Raw genomic sequence first — 25,290 nt, 5'->3', positions numbered from 1 at the left:
CTCCACCATGCTTGACAGATGGCGTCAAGCACTCCTCCAGCATCTTTTAATTTTTTTTGCATCTCACGAATGTTGTTCTTTGTGATCCGAACCCCTCAAACTTAGATTTGTTTGTCCATACCACTTCTTTCCAATCTTCCTCTGTCCACTGTCTGTGTTCTTTTGCCTATTTTAATATTTTCTTTTTATTGGCCAGTCTGAGATATGGCTTTTAATTTGCAACTCTGTCTAGAAGGCCAGCATCCCAAAATGTGCCTCTTCACTGTTGACGTTGAGACTGGTGTGTTGTGGGTACTGTTTAATCAAGCTGCCAGTTGAGGAGTCTGTTTCTCAAACTAGACCCTCTAATGTACTTGTCCTCTTGCTCAGTTGTGCACCAGGGGCTCCCACTCCTCTTTCTATTCTGGTTAGAGCCAGTTTGCGCTGTTCTGTGAAGGGAGTAGTACACTGCGCTGTATGAGATCCTCAGTTTCTTGCCAATTTCTCACATGGAATAGCCTTCATTTCTCAGAACAATAGACTGACGAGTTTCAGAAGAAAGTTATTTGTTTCTGGCCATTTTGAGCCTGTAATTAAACCCACAAATGCTGATGCTCCAGATACACAACTAGTCTAAAAAAGCCAGTTTTATTGCTTCTTTAATCAGAACAACCGTTTTCAGCTGTGCTAACATAATTGCAAAAGGGTTCTCTAATGATCAATTAGTGTAACGCCCTGACCTTAGAGAGCTTTTTATGTCTCTATTTTGGTTAGGGTGTGATTTGGGTGGGCATTCTATGTTCTTTTTTCTATGTTTTGTATTTCTCCGACATTACAGTGGAGAACTTGGTGTCTGCCTGCCATCTGGACCAAATGAAAATCCTAATTGTTGGAGACTGATGGGAAGCATCAGATAAAATGGCCACCTCGTCTTTCCAGAGCTTCGAAGAGAGTTAAAGCTTGTGTTTGGTGAGGCTGCAGAGAATGAGGTTATTTTTTTAACCTTTATTTAACTAGGCAAGTCAGTTAAGAACAAATTCTTATTTACAATGAAGGCCTAGGAACAGTGGGTTAAACTGCCTTGTTCAGGGGCAGAACGACAGACTGTTACCTTGTCAGCTCGGGGATTCGAACTAGCAACCTTTCAGTTACTGGCCCAACACTCTAACCACTAGGCTACCTGCTGCCACAGCTTCCTTGTCAAGATAATATTAATATCTTAAAGCAGCATGTGACAAACAGAATATGCATACTGCTACTCTAAACAGTGGACTCATCCATCTTCGGGCTAAGGAGGGAGGCAGTTCTTTCTTCCAAATAATTTCCCCAGGATCATGCGGCTTCGAAAGGTCCTGGAATTAAACCATGGCAACCTGTTGTTTGAACAAGCCTAAAACTCAGTAAGCAAGTGACAAACATTGGATATGTAAGAGGCAGTGTAGGGGTTTTATTGTCCATATAAAAAGGACCATCAGCCAATGCTTGAGGATGAGTTGTACAGACAGGTCATGGAAAGGTCATTTGGTGAGACCCAAGGGTTATGTCCCAAGACGGGAGTCCAAAACGTCCAGCAGTAAGCAGAGTGTGGATGGGGTCAGAGAGAATACATGTCAAAAAGCTGATGAGGTCACCAGTTGTGACTGGATGTGAAATGTGGCGTGTCCTTATCAACTCCCTAGACTCACTGTGAGAATACAAACCATATTTTCTAAGTTATTACTCCAACAAAACTAAGCTGTCTCTCACCACTATCATACTCCATTCCAGACATTGAGCGATCTATCATCTTGTGTCAAACTCCGGTCTCCCTTAAAGACCATTAACCAAATACTGCTCAGACCAAATACAATTCATATCACAAAAACTCATGCAGTTAATATATCCTTTTACCTACGATCATAAATCTTCCAAATTATCTGGACTTTGAGAACACCAGCACGGACAATTCTACAGCTGAGAACACCAGCACGGACAATTCTACAGCTGAGAACACCAGCACGGACAATTCTACCGCTGAGAACACCAGCACGGACAATTCTACCGCTGAGAACACCAGCACGGACAATTCTACCGCTGAGCGCGGACATCTACGAGAACACCAGCACGGAACACCAGCACGGACAATTCTACCGCTGAGAACACCAGCACGGACAATTCTACCGCTGAGAACACCAGCACGGACAATTCTACCGCTGAGAACACCAGCACGGACCAATTCTACCGCTGAGAACACCAGCACGGACAATTCTACAGCTGAGAACACCAGCACGGACAATTCTACAGCTGAGAAACACCAGCACGGACAATTCTACAGCTGAGAACACCAGCACGGACAATTCTACAGCTGAGAACACCAGCACGGACAATTCTACAGCTGAGAACACCAGCACGGACAATTCTACAGCTGAGAACACCAGCACGGACAATTCTACAGCTGAGAACACCAGCACGTACAATTCTACAGCTGAGAACACCAGCACGTACAATTCTACAGCTGAGAACACCAGCACGTACAATTCTACAGCTGAGAATACCAGCACGTACAATTCTACAGCTGAGAATACCAGCACGGACAATTCTACAGCTGAGAATACCAGCACGGACAATTCTACAGCTGAGAATACCAGCACGGACAATTCTACAGCTGAAGTCTTTGGAAGAGCAGCTGTGCAGTCATATCCCTGCAGGATGGTTCATTTTGTGTATTATCCTGGTCAGCGAATTAGACTCTCCTGCCTCATCACCTGGAGTTAACGATGGGATAAAGCAACAGATTTGTGCAACCTACACAGCCTCCAACTGGCTAAGGGTATCCCGCACTTCGCCATGGCCTTAAAACAACTAAAGTGCGGGGATGGCCTACAGCTGACTGTTCTTTGCCAGATGGGCAGCATCTCTAAATGGCAACAGGCTCCACCCAAACGACCTCTCATAGCGGTCAAAGAGTACAGGAAAATAGTAAACATCCTCTTACAGACTTTTCTCCACAGAAAAGCGGCTACCCTGCATTTTAGCTGATTGAAACACTTGCACTGCATCAGGCGATTGAGAAACTTCCGCAAGATTTATTATGACCGGTACAGGGGGAGGGGGGCACATTAATATTGTGGGCTGTTCCACTCGATGAGAGATTTATTCACTGCAGCTCTTTGGTTAAAGAGATTAGATGCTTTGCTGAGAACATCTTCATTAAGTGAAGTGGTCCTCTAAAATGTTTTGGAGAAGTTGGCGCAGGCTTCTGTTGAAATTAACCAGTGATGGATTAGTTAAGCTAAAAGGGCAAGATGCTTGGGCTTGCCTTACGCCCTCTAATGGGGCACAGAAATGCATTTATACCAAGATTACTACAACAGGGAGACCGACACAAACATGCATATGCACGCAGACACACTTGAATTACATGACAAGCACACAATGATGCGGGCAGAAAACCTTACCTTTTTCTTGCTGCAGTAGATCTGCCATTTTTTCTCTGCAGGCAGGTTGAACATGGCCTCCCTGTGTTTCTCTGTGAGGTCAAGTTCATCCTGCAGAGAGAGAGTGAGTGGGAAAGGGGGAGAGATGGAGAGAGAAAATGGGTCTGTGTGAGTAGCCTACAAATACAATAAATATTATAATCTACACACAAACCCTTATTGATTAATTAATGTCTAGACAATATATAATTCACAGTTGTACATTAATGTGGAATACAACTTGTAGACAACAGTAACAGGTGGCTGATCATTTTAGTGAGTTTTTCACCACCATTGCCAGCAACCTTGTTCACCAACTCAGAGAATGCTCTGTAGAATTTGCGAACCCTCATATTCAAACCTATTATTCAGCCAAGGGCATCTTCGAAGGACAGTTTGCCTTTTCTCAGGTTTCAATTTCAGATGTTGCAAAGATGCTTCAAGATCATGACAAACAAAAAGACACCTTGGTTCTTGAGTGATGCTGCCGATCGTACAGGTGCCACAGGAGTAGGGATGGGCATTTTACCTTTGACTGGTCGAGTACTCGCATGATTATTTTTCGAGTACTCAAATCAAAATAAAAAGCTATTCTTTGAACAAGGTGGCACTGGATTTTTTTTGTGTGCATTTATCTATATGCAAACAGTAAGCAACAATGCCTAATGTATCATACCCATTACAGATAACGAATGCTAAATTGGCTCATTTACACTGAGCGTACAAAATATTAAGGACACCTTCTCTTTCCATGACAGACTGACAAAGTTCCTGGCAAGGGTGGCCATCACCCTGTATAAGAAGACTAGGAGGACCCTGGGAACACCTCTGATCCAGTGTCATTGTTCAGCGCCATGACAACAATTCTGAAAGAAAAACTTTGAATGACCCAGAACAAACTGATGAGAATTATACTCAAGCTAAGCCCCAGAATGGACATTGATCCTAATAATTTCAGGGAACTGCACCGGTTTCCAGTTGACCTTCCATCATACCAGAGCCAGCATTGCCAACGTCAGACTGCTAGACTATAAGAGAAAGGCTGGATTGTCAAGCAAATCACTGCCGGTCTCACAGTCATTAACCATTAATGAACATAAACACATTAGCACCTCCTTGCTTCCACACATAGCCTACAAGCCACCGATGCAGACCTTTGGAGCATCTACATTTTAAAAAGTATAATACATCAATGTAATATAGCCTACACCTTCACAATAAATCCATTATTTATTTTAGACAGGTCTACAGAAACATGATATGAAGAAAATGTCCAAACGATTACTGAGCACAAGTGGCTAGTCTGTGTTAACAATGACACAGGTACTCCTACATGCTTAATTTAAAGAGTTATTTATGTAACTTTAGTTGTGATACAAATGTTGAGCTACATGTTATGATTTTTTTATACATTCTAAGGCTGCATGATGCGACTCGAATGATGATTTGAAGAAAGTTGCATGAAAGTCATGAGCTATCCTTTGTTTTTGTGCAGGCTGCACACACTTCATCAGTCTCATTCACAATTTGACAAGCACTTGATAATGCTTCAAATTTCCCGGCTGCATCCCCTTTGTGCCCGTAACAACCCCTAAAAAAATACATGCCTTTTGCGGCCAGTGGCCGTTGTGCCCTTGGGCTTAATATAATAATTATAATTCCCTTCTCCCGGCTGCGTGCCGAAGCCCCTCACTCACATGGCTCTCAGTCACGTGATCGACACATTGGGCATGCAACTGCACGCGTCCTTATCCAATTCTGGAGGTGAATATTGAAGATATTGGTAGAACTGTCCACATTTACTTTGTCAGCCAACAAGATGAGTAGGCCTAACAAACAGCAAAAGCACTAGCCTTTGTCAATCTACTATCCCCCATAGTCCAAAAGTCAACCTATTTTATTCTGTGCGAGAGAAAAATACCACAAACATAGTTTGGGACAGGTGTTGGATGCGATAGATCCCAAATGAATACAACCACGAGCTTAAAAAAGCTTAAAATAAACTATTAGGCCATTTTAAAAACACACACACACACACTACCAGTCAAACGTATTTATTCAAGGGTTTTTCTATAGGGTGGAAACTGTAAAAGGAATAGCATAGATTACCATGTAACGTTCATGGAAAACAATGAAACTTTCTTTAAGCCTGTGCAGTTTTAAAGCATTTTGCCCATAAACCATTTCTTAGGGTTTATCTTAAAACTCCTTAGCGTAAGGATATATTTTATATGGTTTGGTACACCATTCCATTCCTCTGCACCAGGGTTAAGGAAATAGCTTTTTCCTGCCATGCTCCAATAGCGCAGCAGTCTGATATTGGCAACACTGGCTCTGGTGTGATGGCTATGAGAGTCCCTAATGAAATGAAAATAACCAGACAGGTAACTGGGGGAAGGTCATGTACAACTTTAACAACCATCAACAGTTTGATCTGCACCACCCGGAGATCAACTGGAAGCCAGTTCAGTTCCCTGCAATGATTAAGACAAATGTGCATCCTCGGGATGAGCTTGAGTATAATTCTCATTAGTTTGTTTTGGGCCGTTTGAAGTTTGTACTTCAGAGTTTTTTTTATGCCACTGAACCATGAGATACATTGCCACTATGGCTATGCTTGTATCAGAGATGTTGCCATGGTTCTCATAGTCTCTGTATCCACGAACTTGGCTACCCTTACCAGGATCTTTGTCCTGGAATGAACATTCCCAATGACCTTTAGAGCCCTGGGTTCATCGGTCATGTGTTCACATCCCAAGTATGTAACAGAGCATTTTCCCTTCACCGCTACACTTGAGAAGTTGGAAAGGTTTCTCACTTTGTTTTTGGAACCAAACATGAGAGTTTGTTGTCGGATAACCACTTACTGACTTTAGTCATTTCGCAGCTTAGGGTGTTTTCAACGATCTCCTTATTCTTATGTGAAACCAAGAGGGCAGAATCATCTGCATACAGGAACAGAGGGCATGATCAGGCAGAATCCATGTCATTTATGTAGAGCAAAATGCTCCCCTGGAGGACACCACAGTGTATCTCCTTAGCATAAGACAGTGTCCCGGCTACATCCACCCTTTGGACCCTATCAGTTATGTATGACTTTACCCATAATAAGGAGTTGGTGCAAAAATCAATTGCTTTCAGTTTGTACAACAAAATATCATGGTTCACAGTATCAAATGATTTTCTGTCAAGTATAGTAAACAGGTATCGGTAGAATAAGATTGTCTAAAACCAGACTGAAGGTCATATAAAATGTCATGGTCATCATTGTACTTTATGATCTGTTCATGGAGTGATTTTTCTAAAACCTTTGACAACACACCCAAGATTGACACTGGTCTGCAGTTCCCTTGTTCAACTTTGCTTCCTTTCTTGAATAAAGGAACTCTTCGACTCGTGATACCTATCATGTTGAATGGAAAGGTTGATGATGTGTGTTACATAAGGTCCGATACAATCAGTAGCATCATTCAGGAATCTAGCTGGGATGTTATCCAGTCCTGTGGCTTTCTGTTTGTCTAGATCTTCAAGCATCTTTGATGTTTTGTGGATACGGGTCCTGGTCATGTGAGGAAAAATACCATGATTTTCAGTAACAACAATCAAGATTGAACTTGCATGCAAATGATCACAGGCCAGTGAGCAACATTTTTATGACTGTCCTGAAAGAAAACCTACTGCATTATATGAATCGAAATTAGTCTTTCATCAGGTACTGCAGAACTAAATCTTTGCCACAAACCTCTGATAGCAACACCGACAACCATAAGACTAGAGAATGCATTGTTCTCTAAATGTATTTTAACCTAGAAAGACTTCCTAGCTCTGACAGTGAACAAAGTGATCAACAAAGCCAGGATATACTTATTGTAAGTCAGTCTTAGCCAGAGTCTGTTAAATGATTAAAATGTCATGTTAATTCAATGGTGTCCGTGTGTCTGTATATATCTATGTGCACTGTGTGTGAGTACTAACTATGTCAGAGCATGCATGCAAGTCTGTGTAGAAAATGTGTGTACCCAAATGGTCTTCGTGGGGCGGAGGGGTGTGGTGGGGTGTGAGAGAGTCAGCTCGACTATTCAACTATAATTTCTGCATGCAACCACATTTGCAGCAAACAGGCGCTCTCTCTGGAACTGAACACTGTCTCACATGTGTTCATAGGGTTCCTATCTGGGCAGGGAGCCAATGGGAAGGGATGCAGGGTGGAGGAGCTCTTCCTCTGAAGTATTTTTCAGCTACGGGCAGTGGCGGACCCGTGGAATTGTTAAATTAGTACCTGCGCTGTTGTGTAACAAGCAAGCCAAATCAGACGCAAGCCAGATGTTTTGGGTGCAAGATTAATAGCGTCATGTTATGTATGGCTGGGCGATATATAGAATTAATTCCAATGTATGTTTCAGTGCGATGTTCCAAATGCCTGTATCGCAAGAATCAATATGTGTATTTTATTTTTATGTGCACCTTCCCACTCACACACAGACACCAAGCCCCTTCCCCTGTCACTCACAACAACAACAATGATGAAAGATAAGTGCTTGTTGCACTTATCGCACCAAAGTACATTCATCTTCAGGAGACAGAACGTGTCTCCTTCCTGAGCGGTATGACGGCTGCGTGGTCCCATGGTGTTTATACTTGCGCACTATTTGTACAGATTAATGTGGTACCTTCAGCCGTTTGGAAATTCCTCCCAAGGATGAACCAGACTTGCAGAGGTCTACAATTTTTTTCCCATGATTTGATTTTCCCATGATGTCAAGCAAAGAGGCACTGAGTTTGAAGGTAGGCCTTGAAATACATCCACAGGTACACCTCCAATTGACTCAAATGATGTCAATTAGCCTATCAGAAGCTTCTAAAGCCATGGCATCATTTTCTGGAATTTTCCAAGCTGTTTAAAGGCACAGTCAGCTTAGTGTATGTAAACTTCTGACCCACTGGAATTGTGATACAGTGAATTATAAGTGAAATAATCTGTCTGTAAACAATAGTTGGAAAAATTACTTGTGTCATGCACAAAGTAGATGTCCTAACCGACTTGCCAAAACTATAGTTTGTTAACAAGAAATTTGTGGAGTTGAAAAACGAGTTTTAATGACTTCAACCTAAACTTCCGACTTCAGCTGTAGGACGTGGGACATCTATTTCTAGTTAGGAGGTGGCCAATGCATTGCAAATAGTTGTGCAATGCTTAAAACAGTGCTTGCATTCTAAAATATAGGACGATTACATTACAAAGTCATTTAGTATTATTTGCCTGTGTTACCCTGGTGGAGGCAGTCATAGTAACAGGTTATACTTGTTTTAAACTAGAAGTATGTCATTGTCGGCTCTGGTCGGCTTTGCATGTCATGCAAAGCCGACCAGCCAGGCCGGTTTATCTGAAGTACTAGCATAACGATAACAAGCTAGTGTAATGCTTCCCAAAGGCCATCTCCATTTCAGAGCTTTAGCTGTGTAAACGAAAACGAAAATGGCAGACAGGAACCCAAGGCTCCATCAACCAACCTCTATGTCAAGCTCACCTGACAGCACTCCCGTCAACATGCCGCTGCTCAAAGACAGGACTTGGTCAGCTGAGACTCATATATATTTTCATATTGTATAATAGTCGCTAACCCTAGACAAGGATTTGCTTCTACAGACTTATTACAGGCACAAATGTCCTTACCACAGTAATAAGGAAAGAGTTAAATTGCATTTCATTTCAAACAAACCCATTGATAAGATTAAAATGATTGAGGATTATAGGCTTACATATCAAGATCTATAGTTTAGGTGTGTGTTAACACTAGCAACATAACACATTCATCAGTCATCTGATCTTCATTGCGATGTGTCATGGTCATTAAACATGTTATTTATTATCGCAGGGAGAAATTCTAGGGTTTACTTCCTTGGGAATACTGCTGGGGGGAGACGTTCAAAAGGTGCCTGCCATGACAGACGTCTGGCAATGGCCTTAGTGGGCTTTATGCAGACTATGTGTACAGGGCCAGAGAGTTCCCATGTTGTGTATAAACGAATGCTATGAAAGATAGCATGTTGAGGGAAACCAGAGCCAATAGAGCTTAAGTTAACTGTCATAAGGCAGGGAATAGCCAAGCTACAAGCTGATGAGTAGTGTGAGGCTGAAGGCCTCTTTAGATGACCTCACCAGACAGGCCTCTCCTACTTAGCTCCAGTAGCCTTTTCTTGCTAGGGCCATCAGGAAGGGGGKCTGTTCTGAATCAACTACCATATAGTGCTAAAGATGACAAGATACAGACAAGCCAAAAGCAAGGCCTGAAAATTCTAACGATCAATTTCACTCTTAGACGTACAGTAAAAGACATCTGAAGAAAAATACAGCAACACTTTTACTTATCTCACTGCTTATGTCTGTGCATTGCTACATGTCCAATTGAATCCTGTCCGGATGCGTTTTGATTTCTGTGGTAGCATATAAACAAACCCATTTCTCCTGTAGTCAAATAAAATCTGTGTGTTTTTTTGTTGAGTACAGACAAAGAAGGCTCTTCGTACGATGCTTCCAGTTTCAGAATAAGACTTTGCTGCCTGGCAGTAGCTCGTTGCATAAACAAAGGAACTGCATAAACATTGCTGAGGTAGGTTTCCTTGAATCAAGGTATAAATATATTTTAATATGACAGTTTGTTTTATTCCATTTATAAGACCAAGAAAAGACATGGGTCTAGTTGGTTGGCCTTTTAAATCCCAAATTAATCTGAGTTTAACATCAAGCATACAGTTTATGGATCTTCCAGTATTTCCCTAATATGGTATTCCTTTTGAGGTACAGCTGTAGTTCAGAAGAACAATTAGGTTACTCTCTTTTGTTCCCCAGGGAAGAGTCTATTTGGGTCTATAAAGGCAAAGCCTAATTATCAGTACTACTATGTTAAATGTATTTTCTCTCCACAAAACAGCACCTGTTGCGCACCAATACACAGGATGACACTTAAGGTAGCAATAGCATGGGATGCAACATTTTGGACATTGTAAAAGAAAATACAGATTACAACGATACATTACAAGATGCTTCCATGCGACATCCATGGCTAGAGACAACAGCACGCAGCTTGCCATTGAGGTCTAAAGATGTTCGGACCCAATCTAAAATGGGACTGGCAATGTCTCCATGCTCGGTGAGCTGCTCAGTGAAGTCGCCAGACCTGTCATTCAGAAAAGCGCCTCAGAGCCTCCAGCAAGGAACACTATAGCCTTTGGGAAAATCCCCACATTTATTCAGAATCCGCCTACAGACACAAAACATTAAAAAGACGCAGTGAAAGTGCAGTAAAATACATGTTCATTTTAGTTTTCCTAGACATATTAGCACAGCTCTACGCTAGTTATAAGGCCGATGGCTACTCAATTCATATTTACATTACATTTACATTTAAGTCATTTAGCAGACGCTCTTATGCCCTGTGATTCAACTTAGCGACTCAAAAGGGTCGTTCTGCGAAATGAGGGCTTTTGCATCCCTTTGATATTTTAAGTAGAAAGTGTGCACCAATATTGAATTTTAAAAGCCCTTTAAGATAGACCACATACAACATTAAATAAATGGGCTTTGTTTTACATGAATAAAGACTTGCTAAAATTCTGCATTTTGGCATGTCCCTCTATGTACCTACCCTGTTACTTCTAGAAAGATTGTTGACCTACTTAACCCTCAAACTCCTCCAAGTTTTCACCATCATTGTAAAGCACTAGTTATATTGTTGCTTTAACAAAGTCATTTCTGGAGGTTATTTATTTCATGTGATTAGTGATTCATAAATAAATAAATAAAATTTTTAAAACTGTCCCTCATTTTAATGTCAACCGTCTTATATGAACTGAACTCTCGTTTTATTATGGTGAAACTATTCCTCTTTAAATATATATTTTTTAAAGAAACAAACATCTAATAATAAAATCAGTGTAAAAGCAGGTGAGATGGTTCTATTCTTTTTGGATATGTTCTGGTGTTTTGTGGTGGAAAACTGAGCGGGTTGAGCTTAACAAGTCAACCCTGTTACCCATGGAAAGACAAAAATGTTTTGTTAAGACTTGCATTTAATTGCCTCTCCCTGTTGCACACAACAAGCTTCCATTCCTCCTGTCACTATTTATGTCTGATTTAAGGTGAAATCGTCAACCCCATTACGGTCAAACATGTTACTTAATTTGGCACTTACTACAAGCATTTGCCTACACTCAAAAGCATTTCGCTACACTCGCATAAACATCTGCTAACCATGTGTATGTGACAAATAAAATTTGATTTGATTTGACTACAGTCATTTTTATATTTAATCTCTTGAGATGGGAAAACATGTTTTTTTATTAAGTTGATGTGCTCTTTATGACAGAATGTTAAAATTATAAGATTATATATCAATTCTTTTTTACCAAGTTACACTACTCAAGAGACTCTTCGTGGAACAACCCAAAAGACAAAGGACAGAATTGTTACTGTGGCCGTGGCAGGCGGACTGAATTAAATTATGACAAGAGAATAGAGTGCCTCACCATCTACAATCTATCTATTTCACTCAAGGAATCAATTCAGGTTCTGCAAGGATAATGACTGCTGCATTGTTATACATTAATACTATAATTAGCTTTTATGAAGGGGACAATCATCATTCGTTTTATTTAGAGTCGACATACTAAACCATGTAAATTACCACCCTACAGCTCTGTTGGCTTGCCTCTAAAGCTAAGCAGGATCGGGCCTGGCTGATCCCTAGACGGGAGACTAAATGCTGCTGGAATAGTCTCAAACCGTTTTCTTCATACCTTCTAGCCCCATGACCAATGCCAGGGTAGTGGTCACGAGCTTGTTACTGGTCACAAGGGAAAGGACACCCGAGATAAAAGATATTCAAGACTACAGGGACAACCAACTTGGTTGCCCTCTTTATGCAAGAGCAAACAATCCCCTTCATGTCTACAGTTGAGCAGAATATAAATCTGTTAAATAAGGTAATGGTATTTTATAGGTGGCCGCCAATCTCCCTGCCAGCCCTGATCTTTTAAAGCTTTTTCACTAAATTACCTCCGACCCAGACAAATTAGGGTTTATCGTGCAAGTGGATGGCTTGTGTCTATCCCCTCAGTGAAAACATAGCGACTGGAAACCCCCTTTGTCATCACACTCCACTTATTCAATCCAGGCTGGAGAGAGGGAGGGCAGGCCAGACAAAAACAAGCAATTAGCAGGAGGAGGAGGCCGAGACACAGGGCCTCTCAATAGGGGTCTATTGATGTGCAAAACGATCTGGTGGCGGCCTGCATAAGTGTGGCAACCATGTCAGAGGACCACATAGGCAGTGGATGGCAGATTAAAGAAGTGAGAACAGACTGAAAGGATGAGAAAAGGCAGCTAAACTGAGACGAGAGGGAAATGATTGCACAACGAAAGTAGTCTAAGCTCCGAATCGCTATTCACATCATGAAGAAGTAGTCTCCTAAACCACACCCACCTTGGTGGAAGTCAACTGCCATTTGCCATCTTTGCCCATTCAACATAACTACGTAAATCTAGGCTATTACTTCTAAACAAAACAATTTTGGGGGTTCCCATATGGTTACAATGTTGTTTTGGTTATTGCTTGAACAGTCGCTAAGATTATATTTTGTTGTGATCGTTGCAAAATACCCATTTCAGATGTAGCAGTTGTTAGCTAGAATGCTAACACTCACCGACATGGGCTTCTAGCAAAGCTAGCCAAAGAGCATTTTACTGGTTGTAGTTGAAGTGATTTAAGCTTAATGCAGTTGATTGGCGACGATTACAAAAACATTATATTAAGCAGGATATTCAAACCTTACAATCCAATTATAATCCAAAAGTAGTGTGAAACTCACTCATAAGCAACATGTAAATGTAAGCTTTTTTTTTGCTTGTGGTTTATGAGAACTCCCGTGTTTTCCCCCCCAGTGGGGAAATTGTGAATAGCGACACGGAGTATTAAACCCAAGCTAGCAACATAGCTCATTTTCAACTGTGGCCCATGTTCAGAAGATAAATCATGACAATCCTGACAATAATACCAAAAAGGAAACTCTGGTCGCTACGTACCACCAACTCGGAGAACATGCCGTCCAGCTCATCATAGCCTGGCATGGGCAGTGAAGGCTCCATGGTCTGCAGGGCGAAGTCCTCGCGCAGCTGGTAGGTGATCTCTGGGTGGTCGCTGCCACTCTGGAAGCAGCAGAATATGAAGGAGATTCCGGCGCCGCCGCCACCACGCTTCCGGGGTGCCATGGCTACCGCTGGTGCAGCAGAGGGTTCAGGTTTGGGGGGAGAAGGGGGTGAGGCTCTTTCTGCAACACCTGCCTCCTCTACCTCAGTGTTTCAACTCCGTTAGAGAGCCCTGTGACGGTACAAAAATGGAGAAGATGGGGTCGGTTAAACAACACAATAACTAAACAATACAACATCCCTGGTTTACACAGCATGCATTGATTATAAGTAGGGCTAGGGTTTTTTCCTGCTCTAGGCCCAATTATTTTTTCCTGATAAGGAAAAAAACTCAGCAAGGGCCAGAGATTTTCTGAGCCAAAACACAGAAAAATAGCCATAATTAATAAGGCTTTCAGTGGCTTGATAGAAACCTCACACTTAAAATGCAAATATTTAAAGAGGTGTCTGTTAATAAAAATCAAAGGGCACACTATCCCATTTCACTGGTTGTAAACGCACAGCCACTTGTATTGATTTACAACACAGGGTAAAAAGCAGACGGTAGGTGAAATCTAGACCCTCTCCCTCAGAAGCATCAGCTTTCCCTCCAGGACGTAATGATTGTGATCAATCAAATTTCAATGAAATGTATTCATAAAGCCCTTTTTACATCAACTGATGTCACATAGTGCTGTACAGAAACCCAACCTAAAACCCCAAACAGCAAGTAATGCAGATGTAGAAGCACGGTGGCTAGGCAAAAACTCCCTAGAGTAGGCAGGAGCCTAGGAAAAAACCTAGAGAGGAACCAGGCTATGAGGGGTGGCCAGTCCTCTTCTGGCTGTGCCGGGTGGAAATTATAACAGTACATGGCCAAGATGTTCAAACGTTCACAGATGACCAGCAGGGTCAAATAATAATAATCACAGTGGTCAGTGCAGTCTAGAAGTTGCATCTGTTAACATGTTACCTTGCTATGCATGTGTAGAGGTCTAAAACATTCAGTGAAGAGCATGAGAAACACCACAGACATATGGTTCAGAAATGCATTTCAACCTCAGGCCTTCTGAGCACAGGTGCTATATAACTTAATCAAACCACAACAGCTGTTCAATGGTAATGAAAATTCTAGAGATAGGGTAATATCATGCACGTAATATATGTCTATTCGTCATTTTTATGGGGGGAAAAAAAACAGAGACAATGTTGTGTAAGAAATAAAAATAGCATACGGTCAATTCTGTGGAAAAGTCAACTTGAGAATGCAAAAATAGTTATTCATTTCCAAATGACACCACATTCGTAATTATTTGTTTGAGTGTATGCTTTAGTTCACCAGTTTAAGTAAGACATTTGATGAATTTTGGTCATTACGGAGTAGGATGCCAAGTCTCTAGTAAGGCTTTTCAGTCTATCATATTCCATGGTTTTTGGAAAGGGCTCACAGAGCTTCTATTTATTTATTTTTTCCCCACTTACAGCTGTCCCCCAGTGTTTGTTATGAAGTTGACATCATAATACTACATTGAACTGTCCTGAGTTTTATTTGAGAGTTCCTACAGTCTTTTAGGAAAATGAAACGTGTTTGTAAAACATGCACCTTTCATCAGATCATCTTGAAACTTACTCTGTAAAGCCAACTTCCATCAAGGTTTTATATGGTTTATAATTGGTATCTTTTCATTGTCAGTATCCCTTTTCAGCATTATGATATAGTCACATCCATAACGGTTGTGGATTAGATGGATACGGATGCATCGTATTCTTGGCTTCAGATGCATGTGCCACATTGTGTGCTTCTGAGAAATATTCTTCAGACTTTCAAAGAAGCAAATTGTTGATATCATGAAAATGCTGTGTTCTCAGTAAGATTTTCTTAGAAGACACAGTATATGCCTAAATGCCTTTCTCACACATGGCAGTAACTTAGTGATAGATTTTTTGATAAAAAGGTGTTTATCCACAATCTGTGAATATTCCATGATTGTGTTATTCTAAATTAAACACACCCAAAATATTCTGACTTCATCCATTGTCCCTAAAAGTGTATTGGCGGTGTAAGAATTTGTGCAGTATCATGCCTCATTTGCATGTTTTATTGGAATTTTTCAGAAAAGGCATAATACATAAAAAAAAAAAAAAAACTAAAATGTGTCTACATTCAACTGTCCGAGGTCAATTTCGACGCATATGAAGATAAAAAAAAAAGATGTTTCACCATTATGGTATGTTGCCTTCCTGGCCTTGTAGTATACTATTCTGGTTACCTGTAATAATGTAACCCTAAAGTACTCGGCCTTCTGCTGACATTTTTAAAACATTCCAGATGACAACTAATCGATTTTGATCGCAAAATCAGACTATTTCACTGTCACATCCATAACGATCGTATTTCCTCTCTAAAGTAATAATGGATATGACAATCTTTTCCTTCAAAATGGCTATGAATGTTTTAACCTAAGACTTACAAACTCCAGAGTTTTCTAATAAGTTAAGTCTCCCATAAAGCTTTTTTCTTTTGTCCAACATGCTTATATTTAGGAGCCAGTTTTTTGGGGGGGTATACACTCCCCCCAAGGGGTACTATAGACACATACGTCAACATTTTAATTTTTGTTTAGTTAGTCCAATATGTGAGAAATTCAATTTGGGATTTTGCATGCAAATGTCACATCCATAACGCTGGAATCGCCAATATAGGCAAAAATATAATTTTCTTTATACTTCCATAGTATGCCTCCCCAAGTCCTCCAGAAAGCGATACGGGTCAGCTGTCTCAGCTACAATCTATGATAGCCCTTTGAGCTTGTAACAAATTTCCCTACCACTCTGCTACTGTCTCTAGCCATACACCAGTCTAGGATCAGATATTTTATCACAGGGCGGGCCAAGACATGGGGCAGAGGTCACCGCCCCACTCAGAGCTGCTGAAATGTGCCCATTTCAGAGACGCTGTGTTATGCCAGCAGAAGATGCTGGGTAAACAACACCTGCCTATATGGGCTCAAGCCATGCCTCACATAGCCCTGTGCTAACGTCTGTTTTCACATTTTCACAAAAATGTGATCATTCCAGGCGTTGCTCTGTGGGGGCATGCACCATGTGTAGCTTTACTGGGGTGGGTTGAGCCTATATTTCAGATACATTTTCCTGTACACGCACAGATGAGATTTGCCATTAACAATTAAAGGATCACACCACCCCACAGTTCATCCAGTCAGCCAGAAAGTTCAAGTGGTGTAACACAGCAGGGTGATCCACAAGTGTAGCATTACTCATGCAGAAGCAGGTAGTGCACACCTGTGCAGAGTGAGGGTATAATGACAGAGGTGAGGGCGGCGGTATGGTATCTCAGCCCAGCTGCTTAGCCCGAGGGCTGCGGACAATTGTTGGAAAAACACAGTAGGGTTTCACCTCACCTCGGTGAATGTGTCAGTGTAGCCCAGATAATGAGTTTGCAAGGACAAAGCATGGGGCAAGGAAAACATTTCAAGTTATAGAAGGTGGAGTCCTATGTGGTAAAGTTATACACAATAGAGTAAATGTAGGGTCTCAGAGGGAATCGCCCACATTTCCTCCAAGGGGGCCAGGGCTGTCCTGGCATAGATGCCTGACAGAGTTCTGGCCACACCACAGTGGCACAGCTGAACCTCAAATCTCAGCTAATCTGACGCCGGAGAGAAATTCCCAGCTGCCTCTTCTTTAAAAAAAACTGTCAGACTGCGCTCACGCCGTGTCTAGACTTGACAGTTCATGCAGCTTTAGTATTCTGATCATAGAGTTCTGATCATGGAATCCCGAACGAGTCATGCATCTACACTTAAATGTATCCATTGTGTCCGGATTCCCTTTTCCTGTGCTATATTCAAATGCCAGTATGCATTCTACAAAACGGTGGAATAGGCAAAATATGATAACACAACAACTGATGGCAGTAGCTAACTACTGTAGCTAACTAGCTAGCAAGCAACGCTAAAGGGATTGCAAAGAAGTTAGCATAACTCTAGCCAAACAAAACAACTTTTTTCCTAAATATTAGCTAGCTGGCTACCATTTATGAGGCCAGCAAACACATTAATCACATGTATTTCTTCCAACGTTATAATGAAAAGGTGCCTCTAGGTCCCAAAACACACATTTCTGGAGACTTGTGGGAGGAGTGCTGATGACGTCAGCCACTGTATGCGCTTTTGGTAGCCAGATTGCATCCAGAAGAAATCAGCACACAATGCATCCCTGACCGTGCCTTTTGCTAGGTTACTCGTGGGTGTGGTTTTGCACCAAGTTTGGCGTGGATAAAAAGGACGCTCTCTGACCACCTCCTGAAGTGGTCAAGGTGGTCAGCCAGATCTGAACGCATCAGACCAGAAAGCAACTTTTTTGCGTCCACCTGTCTTTTCAATGTGATCTTCGCATTCTGATAGCTGAAGTCACATGTAAGTATCAAGGTGTAGACACGACCTGGCTACACTTGACACTGTGATCCTTAAGTGAAAAGAGTAAGCACCTTTGCATAATGTCACGTATTCGAGCACTCAGAATTTTGGTACACATTCTTAGCAGAGATTCGAACAACAAAAAATACAAAAAACATTCCTTATGTACATGTGATTATGAATGCAAATCGGTCTCATTCAAGCAATGAGGGATGCTAAAATATTGCTGAGGGATAAGACAAAGTTCACCAATGTCGACAAGTGTTCAAACACAACCCCTCCTTTTGGGGCAGTCCACCACAGAACAACCAGCTGTGATCTAGCTGTGCATCTCTCGATACTCCAATAGGGTTGTGTGGAACATCCTGACACAGATACTGCCCAATACCAGTGGGAGAAAAAAAATCTGTTCTGGCCACCACCCGAACTGTGCAAGCAGTCAAGGGTCACCATGCTTTCCTGCCCGCAGCACAGCAGCATCAAAACATGGCCAAAACATGCGGCGAACGAGCGAGAGATCTGTCAGCAGCTGTCTCTAGTCCCTGCTGGACCTCCGTGATCAAGCACTTCACTCCAGCAGCAAAAAGTGTGGCCCTGAATGATCGCTGCAACAACAAACTGTAATTTATTGTTGAGTACAAGTGCAGTGCGCAGGTGCATGTTTGAAGCAGACTCAAATCCAAATGTGAGCAAGCTGGACTCTTAAAGCCAGAGCAAAGCATCTGGAAACGATTCCTATTATCCCTTTGTATAGTCTTTGGTGCATTTAGATATTCTACCATCTCCATCCCTGTGGAAGCTATATTTGCTCCAGAGTCTTGGACTCCCGGTCCTCTTGGCTGAACTTATGACCTGTGATATTGTGGTTTGACCAAAAGGGGTGGTTTGGAGAAATGGTTTTGTGGTACCACCTCATTGGTACTGAGCAGTTCAGAAACACATCTGACAAACACAGTACTATTGAGTCTGCCAAAACAATAATCTGTGTGAGGAGACTAAGACACACAACAACAAAGTCTTAAATTGAGTAGGACAAGCTCAACGATGACAGGGCTCCAGAGTGCGACCATTTGGTCGCATTTTGCGACCCTTTCACTTGACTGTGCGAGTTCGATAGGCTATAGCCTAAAGTTTTAAATATACTACACATCGAAACATAAGGAATATTTTTTTTGTAATTTGTTATAGGTAGTCTTTAGGGACACGCAACTCTGGCTCAGTCGGCCAACATCACTCGTATATTTTTCACATTCAGTTTTATAAACTCTATTTCCACAGGGAAAACGATCACATTCCTCAGCAAAGAGGTCCTTAAATCAACAATTTAAGTGCCCCAGAGGCACCATAACATCAAGTTGCAGGGAACTCTGTCGATCATTCCATACATGGGGTGCAAAGAAACTGAAAGCAGATTTACCTGACTCAATAGAGATCCCCGAGACCAGGTCTAGTAGTTTGTACATCTGTAGGTTAACAATGAAGTAAAGTACGATGGAGGTTTGTGCAAAAGGGCTTTATTAACAAAAAGAGTGCAATGCATCTATGTACAAGACTTCAAAAGAGGCCCAGCCTACTTTCTGATACAGAATGCAGTGATGTGTACTGAACCTGTCGCACGTAATAAAGCGTATTGCGCCATAATAAACTGCGTCCAATGGCTTCAATACAGTTGCAACTGCATTCATATAGACCAGGGGTGTCAAACTAAATTTTGCCCCAGGGGGCTGCATTCGTTCATCAACGAGTTCTGGAAAGACACACTGAAAATTGGTTACATTTCCTCACCATCCAAATTTGCAAAACATAGAGAACTATTCATCGTTTTTAAATGTTCTATACTCCCGACTGTCTAGTTTAATTCCAGTGATTATTAGCGAGCTGGACACAGTCAATAAACGGTATAAATGTAGGTTCATTATCATTATTAGACACCCCTGGTATAGACGATATCGTCATAGACTATAACTGTTATGAATGTCGACAATAATTTTTTCCCCTGCTATTTAAAAGGCATGACATTGATGGCACTGGCTACGCCAGGTCAAAGGTTTATTTCTCCATTTCGTTCTACTCTCAGATCTGAACGAGTCTCTTACATCCAAATGGGCATGGGTCTGTTGGGGTCTGATTTCCATGGGCTTTTTTGGACCTCTAGTTGGGAGACCTTGTGAGTTTTAAAGAGCGTGAGTGCAAAAGCAGGAGTGTGAAAAATTGTGGGAGAATGTGGGGGTGGGGGAATGTAATAAAGGGAGCGTGAAACGAGGGAGGGAGAGAGTCTGTGTGCGCCAGATTAGGAGTAATGTCACCGTAAACCTCAGAGGGTTTGCATGTTTACAGTCATTTCATTAACCTGACTCTGGCCCCTGAACTTGCCCCTCTATAAGGTTGTATGTGAAGCTTTCAAGTTTTCCCCCCTCCCATTGGCTTGTCAAGACAGGATCACATTCCACTCATATTTTGGAGGGCTCAATGACCCTGAACAACTTCAACACAACAACACCTACCAGCTACTCTCACCTCATATTACTAGTTCTCCCACATTCTCGACCACATTATTACTTGCAATAATATCGCTCTCTTCGATACATGCACACAAAAACACAATTCCACAAACGAACCAAAAACTCTAATTCTTATTCTGATAGACAAGTCTACTCCTGGCTTGGTGCGGAGTTCCTGTGTAGAGTAGCTTAAAATCTTTGTAGCTTGAGACAAGGGCACATTACATGCAGTACTTGTATCCGAGATTAAGCCCAAGAAGCATTCACCTACAGTGGGGCAAAAAAGTATTTAGTCTGCCACCAATTGTGCAAGTTCTCCCACTTAAAAAGATGAGGCCTGTAATTCTCATCATAGGTACACTTCAACTATGACAGACAAAATGAGAAAAATCCAGAAAATCACATTGTAGGATTTTTAATTTATTTATTTGCAAATTATGGTGGAAAATAAGTATTTGGTCACCTACAAACAAGCCTGATTTCTGTCTCTCACAGACCTGTAACTTCTTCTTTAAGAGGCTCCTCTCTCCTCCACTCGTTACCTGTATTAAATGGCACCTGTTTGAACTTGTTATCAGTATAAAAGACACCTGTCCACAACCTCAAACAGTCACACTCCAAACTCCACTATGGCCAAGACCAAAGAGCTGTCAAAGGACACCAGAAACAAAATTGTAGACCTGCACCATGCTGGGAAGACTGAATCTGCAATAGGTAAGCAGCTTGGTTTGAAGAAATCAACTGTGGGAGCAATTATTAGGAAATGGAAGACATACAAGACCACTGATAATCTCCCTCGCTCTGGGGCTCCACGCAAGATCTCACCCCGTGGGGTCAAAATGATCACAAGAACGGTGAGCAAAAATCCCAGAACCACACGGGGGACCTAGTGAATGACCTGCAGAGAGCTGGGACCAAAGTAACAAAGCCTACCATCAGTAAACACACTATGCCGCCAGGGACTCAAATCCTGCAGTGCCAGACGTGTCCCCCTGCTTAAGCCAGTACATGTCCAGGCCCGTCTGAAGTTTGGATGATCCAGAAGAATGAGCATTTGGATGATCCAGAAGAAGATTGGGAGAATGTCATATGGTCAGATGAAACCAAAATATAACTTTTTGGTAAAAACTCAACTCGTCGTGTTTGGAGGACAAAGAATGCGCAGTTGCATCCAAAGAACACCATACCTACTGTGAAGCATGGGGGTGAAACATCATGCTTTGGGGCTGTTTTTCTGCAAAGGGACCAGGACGACTGATCCGTGTAAAGGAAAGAATGAATGGGGCCATGTATCGTGAGATTTTGAGTGAAAACCTCCTTCCATCAGCAAGGGCATTGAAGATGAGACGTGGTTGGGTCTTTCAGCATGACAATGATCCCAAACACACCGCCCGGCAACGAAGGAGTGGCTTCGTAAGAAGCATTTCAAGGTCCTGGAGTGGCCTAGCCAGTCTCCAGATCTCAACCCCATAGAAATCTTTGGAGGGAGTTGAAGTCCATGTTGCCCAGCAACAGCCCCAGAACATCCACTGCTCTAGAGGAGATCTGCATGGAGGAATGGGACAAAATACCAGCAAAAGTGTGTGAAAACCTTGTGAAGACTTACAGAAAACGTTTGACCCTCTGTCATTGCCAACAAAGGGTATATAACAAAGTTTGAGATAAACTTTTGTTATTGACCAAATACTTATTTTCCACCATAATTTGCAAATAAATTCATTAAAAATCCTACAATGTGATTTCTTTTTCTCATTTTGTCTGTCATAGTTGAAGTGTACCTATGATGAAAATTACAGGCCTCTCATCTTTTTAAGTGGGAGAACTTGCACATTTGGTGGCTGACTAAATACTTTTTTGCCCCACTGTATATTAGGTCTTGCAGAGAAAAAAAACAGAAGAGAAGATCCCTAAACGTGGGTGGTGCTCACGTTCCTAAACCATGTATCTGACTAAGGAAGGTGGTGGATGAATGTGGAGAGGTGCATCATCGCTGGCGGTCTGGAGGCAACCCCACAAAGGAGGCCTGTTGTGCTGCACACATCAAACGAGAGCTGGCACCTTTACTCTAGCAGCCTCCCTCCCTTCTGGCTCCCGCTCTCACATAACCAACCCTCTTCTCGCTCTCCTCTTTCATCACGCTCTCACTTGCCTCTTCTCTCCCTCGATCCCCCTCCTCTCTCCCCTGCCTCGCTCAGTTTCTTTGAGATGTTCTGTTTTATCTCTTGGCTTGCTCAAGCTTCAAACACTGTGCCAGATAACCTTTATGGGTAGAAACAAGGAGAGGAGGACTTCGTCTCCATATCACTTATAACCTACCGTTCCTTCCATTCCATTATGAAAAGACATTACCATCTTTAGTGCACAGCCCTATTAGAGTATGTTAAAAACTCAGTCTTCCCTCATCCCTTCCCTGGACCAGTAACTGATCTTTGATTCATTAATCCAGTCAGGTCCGACGATTAGGCTACCGTCGGGAAAAGGGGAAGTAAGCGTGCATTTTCAATAACGGCTTGAATCCCTCTGGGGCATCGAGAGATTAAATGGCATCCCATTTGCTCCTCTTTCCAAAAGACATGTCATGACATCACGTTGACTTTGGCTCACTCAACATGCACTTCTGCTTGCAATTCAATCTGAAGGTGAACACAAAAATCAATGGCTTGGCTAGCGGCTACAGCGTTGGTGAGCACACAGAAAAGTATCGCTCGAGTCCAGCACAAGGAAATAACGTTGCGGATAAAGTTCGAAATGACACAATTGCATGTCCACAACATCTAAAGACCTGCATCACTAGCCTATACTAAGAGCGTTGCCCTTTCTAAAAGGCCGTATTTGGGTGTTTTTTGAGCTTTTATTCATGTTTTATCCATGTCCTGGCAATGCAGAATGAGCAAGTCTATCGCTGGTTGGGGTAAGTTTCTCAAAACCATGTGAACTCACGAAAAAAGTGTCTGGAACAGGGTTTCCATTAGGCGTTAATAGCCGGCTTTTGGCCGATAAAAAAACCCTGAAAAAAACGATAAAAAGAATTGAGGCCAGCCAAATGCGAAAATGCATTTTAGCCCATTCATTGATTGGAATACCAGTCGATGAAGCGTAAGAGCTGCTGCTACAGATCAAAACAGCTTGTTTGTTGCTGATGGAGTGAAATGTGCTTTTATAAGCCCAATCATTGCGCAACAATTCTAAATGCAATCACATCTTAACAGTTTATGGCCACGATTAAAAATAGCCATTTTTATTTCTCAAATGGTAATTGAAGCACACTTCCCATTCGCCATTCAAATGCATAGGCAACTAAGCAGGCGTCAGCATGTCACACCACTTTGCAATGAGCTGGATGCAGTATACATTTTGAAAACAAACTTTAAAAAAAATTGAAACCTGAAAATTTGACTACTTTATTGCGAGGCATATCTTACCTTGCTTCCAAGTAGCCTAGCCAAAATCCAACCAAACATGCCGGCAATTATTTTATAAAATACATCCATATGCCATTGAAGCCTGTAGCTAATTCTCTCATGTTCTATTGGTTTTCAAATCAACTTTCTTTCATTGTCCAGAAGCCAAAGACACAATCCTAGTCATATTAGCAAACCATGCTAGTTGTTGCACTTTCAGATCTCCCCTCTTTCTAAATTTGTAATTGATATTTTCATCTCCATCTCATGAAACAGCTTGCATATGTGGTTCCCTTTTGACAATACATTTTTTTCCTGCTAATTGCGGGAACATTTGCACGCAACCTACTGCCTTGTGTACATTGCTGCGCTTATAACATTAAGAAATAATAGTTTGTCAACATTTTAAGCTAAACGTTCTGATCTGTTGCATGAACACCATTGCTTTTGAATGTTTTTGGGATGTAGGCCTACAGGTTGTATGAATTTGGGATCTATTGTCCCACAACTGTCCCAGTCTGTTAGGAATAGGCTATTTCTTTCTGTCATTCTGAGCACCGTGGGTGGACGCCATAATCAGGTTACGCACACAATGCATATGGGTCCGGTACATTTGGTTGGAAAATATTAACTTTTCCTTTAATAAAGCATCAAAAACTGTACACCTAATATGGACATAACCCTAGACTTCTGACTCAAACAACTAAGTGCTGTAAATGCATAAGCTATAACACTATGTACTACGTTACCATAACAGCAATTTGGTCCGTTTTAAAGGGGACTAAAACCGAGTTTGTAGAGTGTAACATAATTGCACACGTGAGTCGCTTGCGAGTGTATGGCAAGTCCCGAACACAAAAGTAACAGAGTTCTTATGAAAGTGTTTGTGTGTGTGTGTTGATGTGACAGGGGAGCAGTGTCTCTGAAGTGTGAATGTCACATGGGCGAAAGCCCAAGGTGTTCATGGGAGTGGCGTCTGAGATCCTTCTCAGATGACTGGATTAACAAAGAGAAGAACAGACAGAGAGAGAGAAAGGAAGGAAGTTTTGCTTGGAATTGACTTTGGCTAGTGTTAGGGGAATCAGTGACTGTTGGAAAAAACACATTTGATTTGGGTAAATGGCTTAAGGTCGTCTTTAACCCAGAACACATCAATGGGGCGACAGTTCAGTCAACACTTAGGATGCATTTATTTAACTGGCCAACTACGACCGACGGTTCTAAACTCCACAATTGTATATAGTCAAGGCTGGACTAGGTAGCTGTAGTGCACTGACAAGTTACCTAGGGACTGGTACTGCAGAGTACAGTATGTGAGCATATCTAGGAGGT

General features: G+C 41.8%; 1 protein-coding gene across 4 annotated transcripts in view; it reads right to left on the bottom strand.

Annotated features, from left to right (window-relative positions):
- Positions 1 to 25,290, bottom strand: part of LOC111954004 (disheveled-associated activator of morphogenesis 1) — a 118,241-nt gene that overhangs the window by 48,224 nt on the left and 44,727 nt on the right. For all 4 annotated transcript variants that reach the window (XM_023973482.2, XM_023973486.2, XM_023973484.3 and 1 more), the window contains exons 2-3: positions 13,516 to 13,810; positions 3,417 to 3,506 (exon numbers count right to left, since the gene is read on the bottom strand). In XM_023973482.2, coding sequence (XP_023829250.1) covers positions 3,417 to 3,506; positions 13,516 to 13,701 — 276 coding nt within the window. In that variant the 5' untranslated portion in view covers positions 13,702 to 13,810. The remainder of the gene's footprint in view (positions 1 to 3,416; positions 3,507 to 13,515; positions 13,811 to 25,290) is intronic.

This window comes from Salvelinus sp. IW2-2015, linkage group LG28 (assembly GCF_002910315.2).
Source record: "Salvelinus sp. IW2-2015 linkage group LG28, ASM291031v2, whole genome shotgun sequence".
NCBI lineage: Eukaryota > Metazoa > Chordata > Actinopteri > Salmoniformes > Salmonidae > Salvelinus > Salvelinus sp. IW2-2015.
Note: the sequence above shows the minus strand (reverse complement) of the source record. Positions and strands in the feature narration are given on the sequence as shown.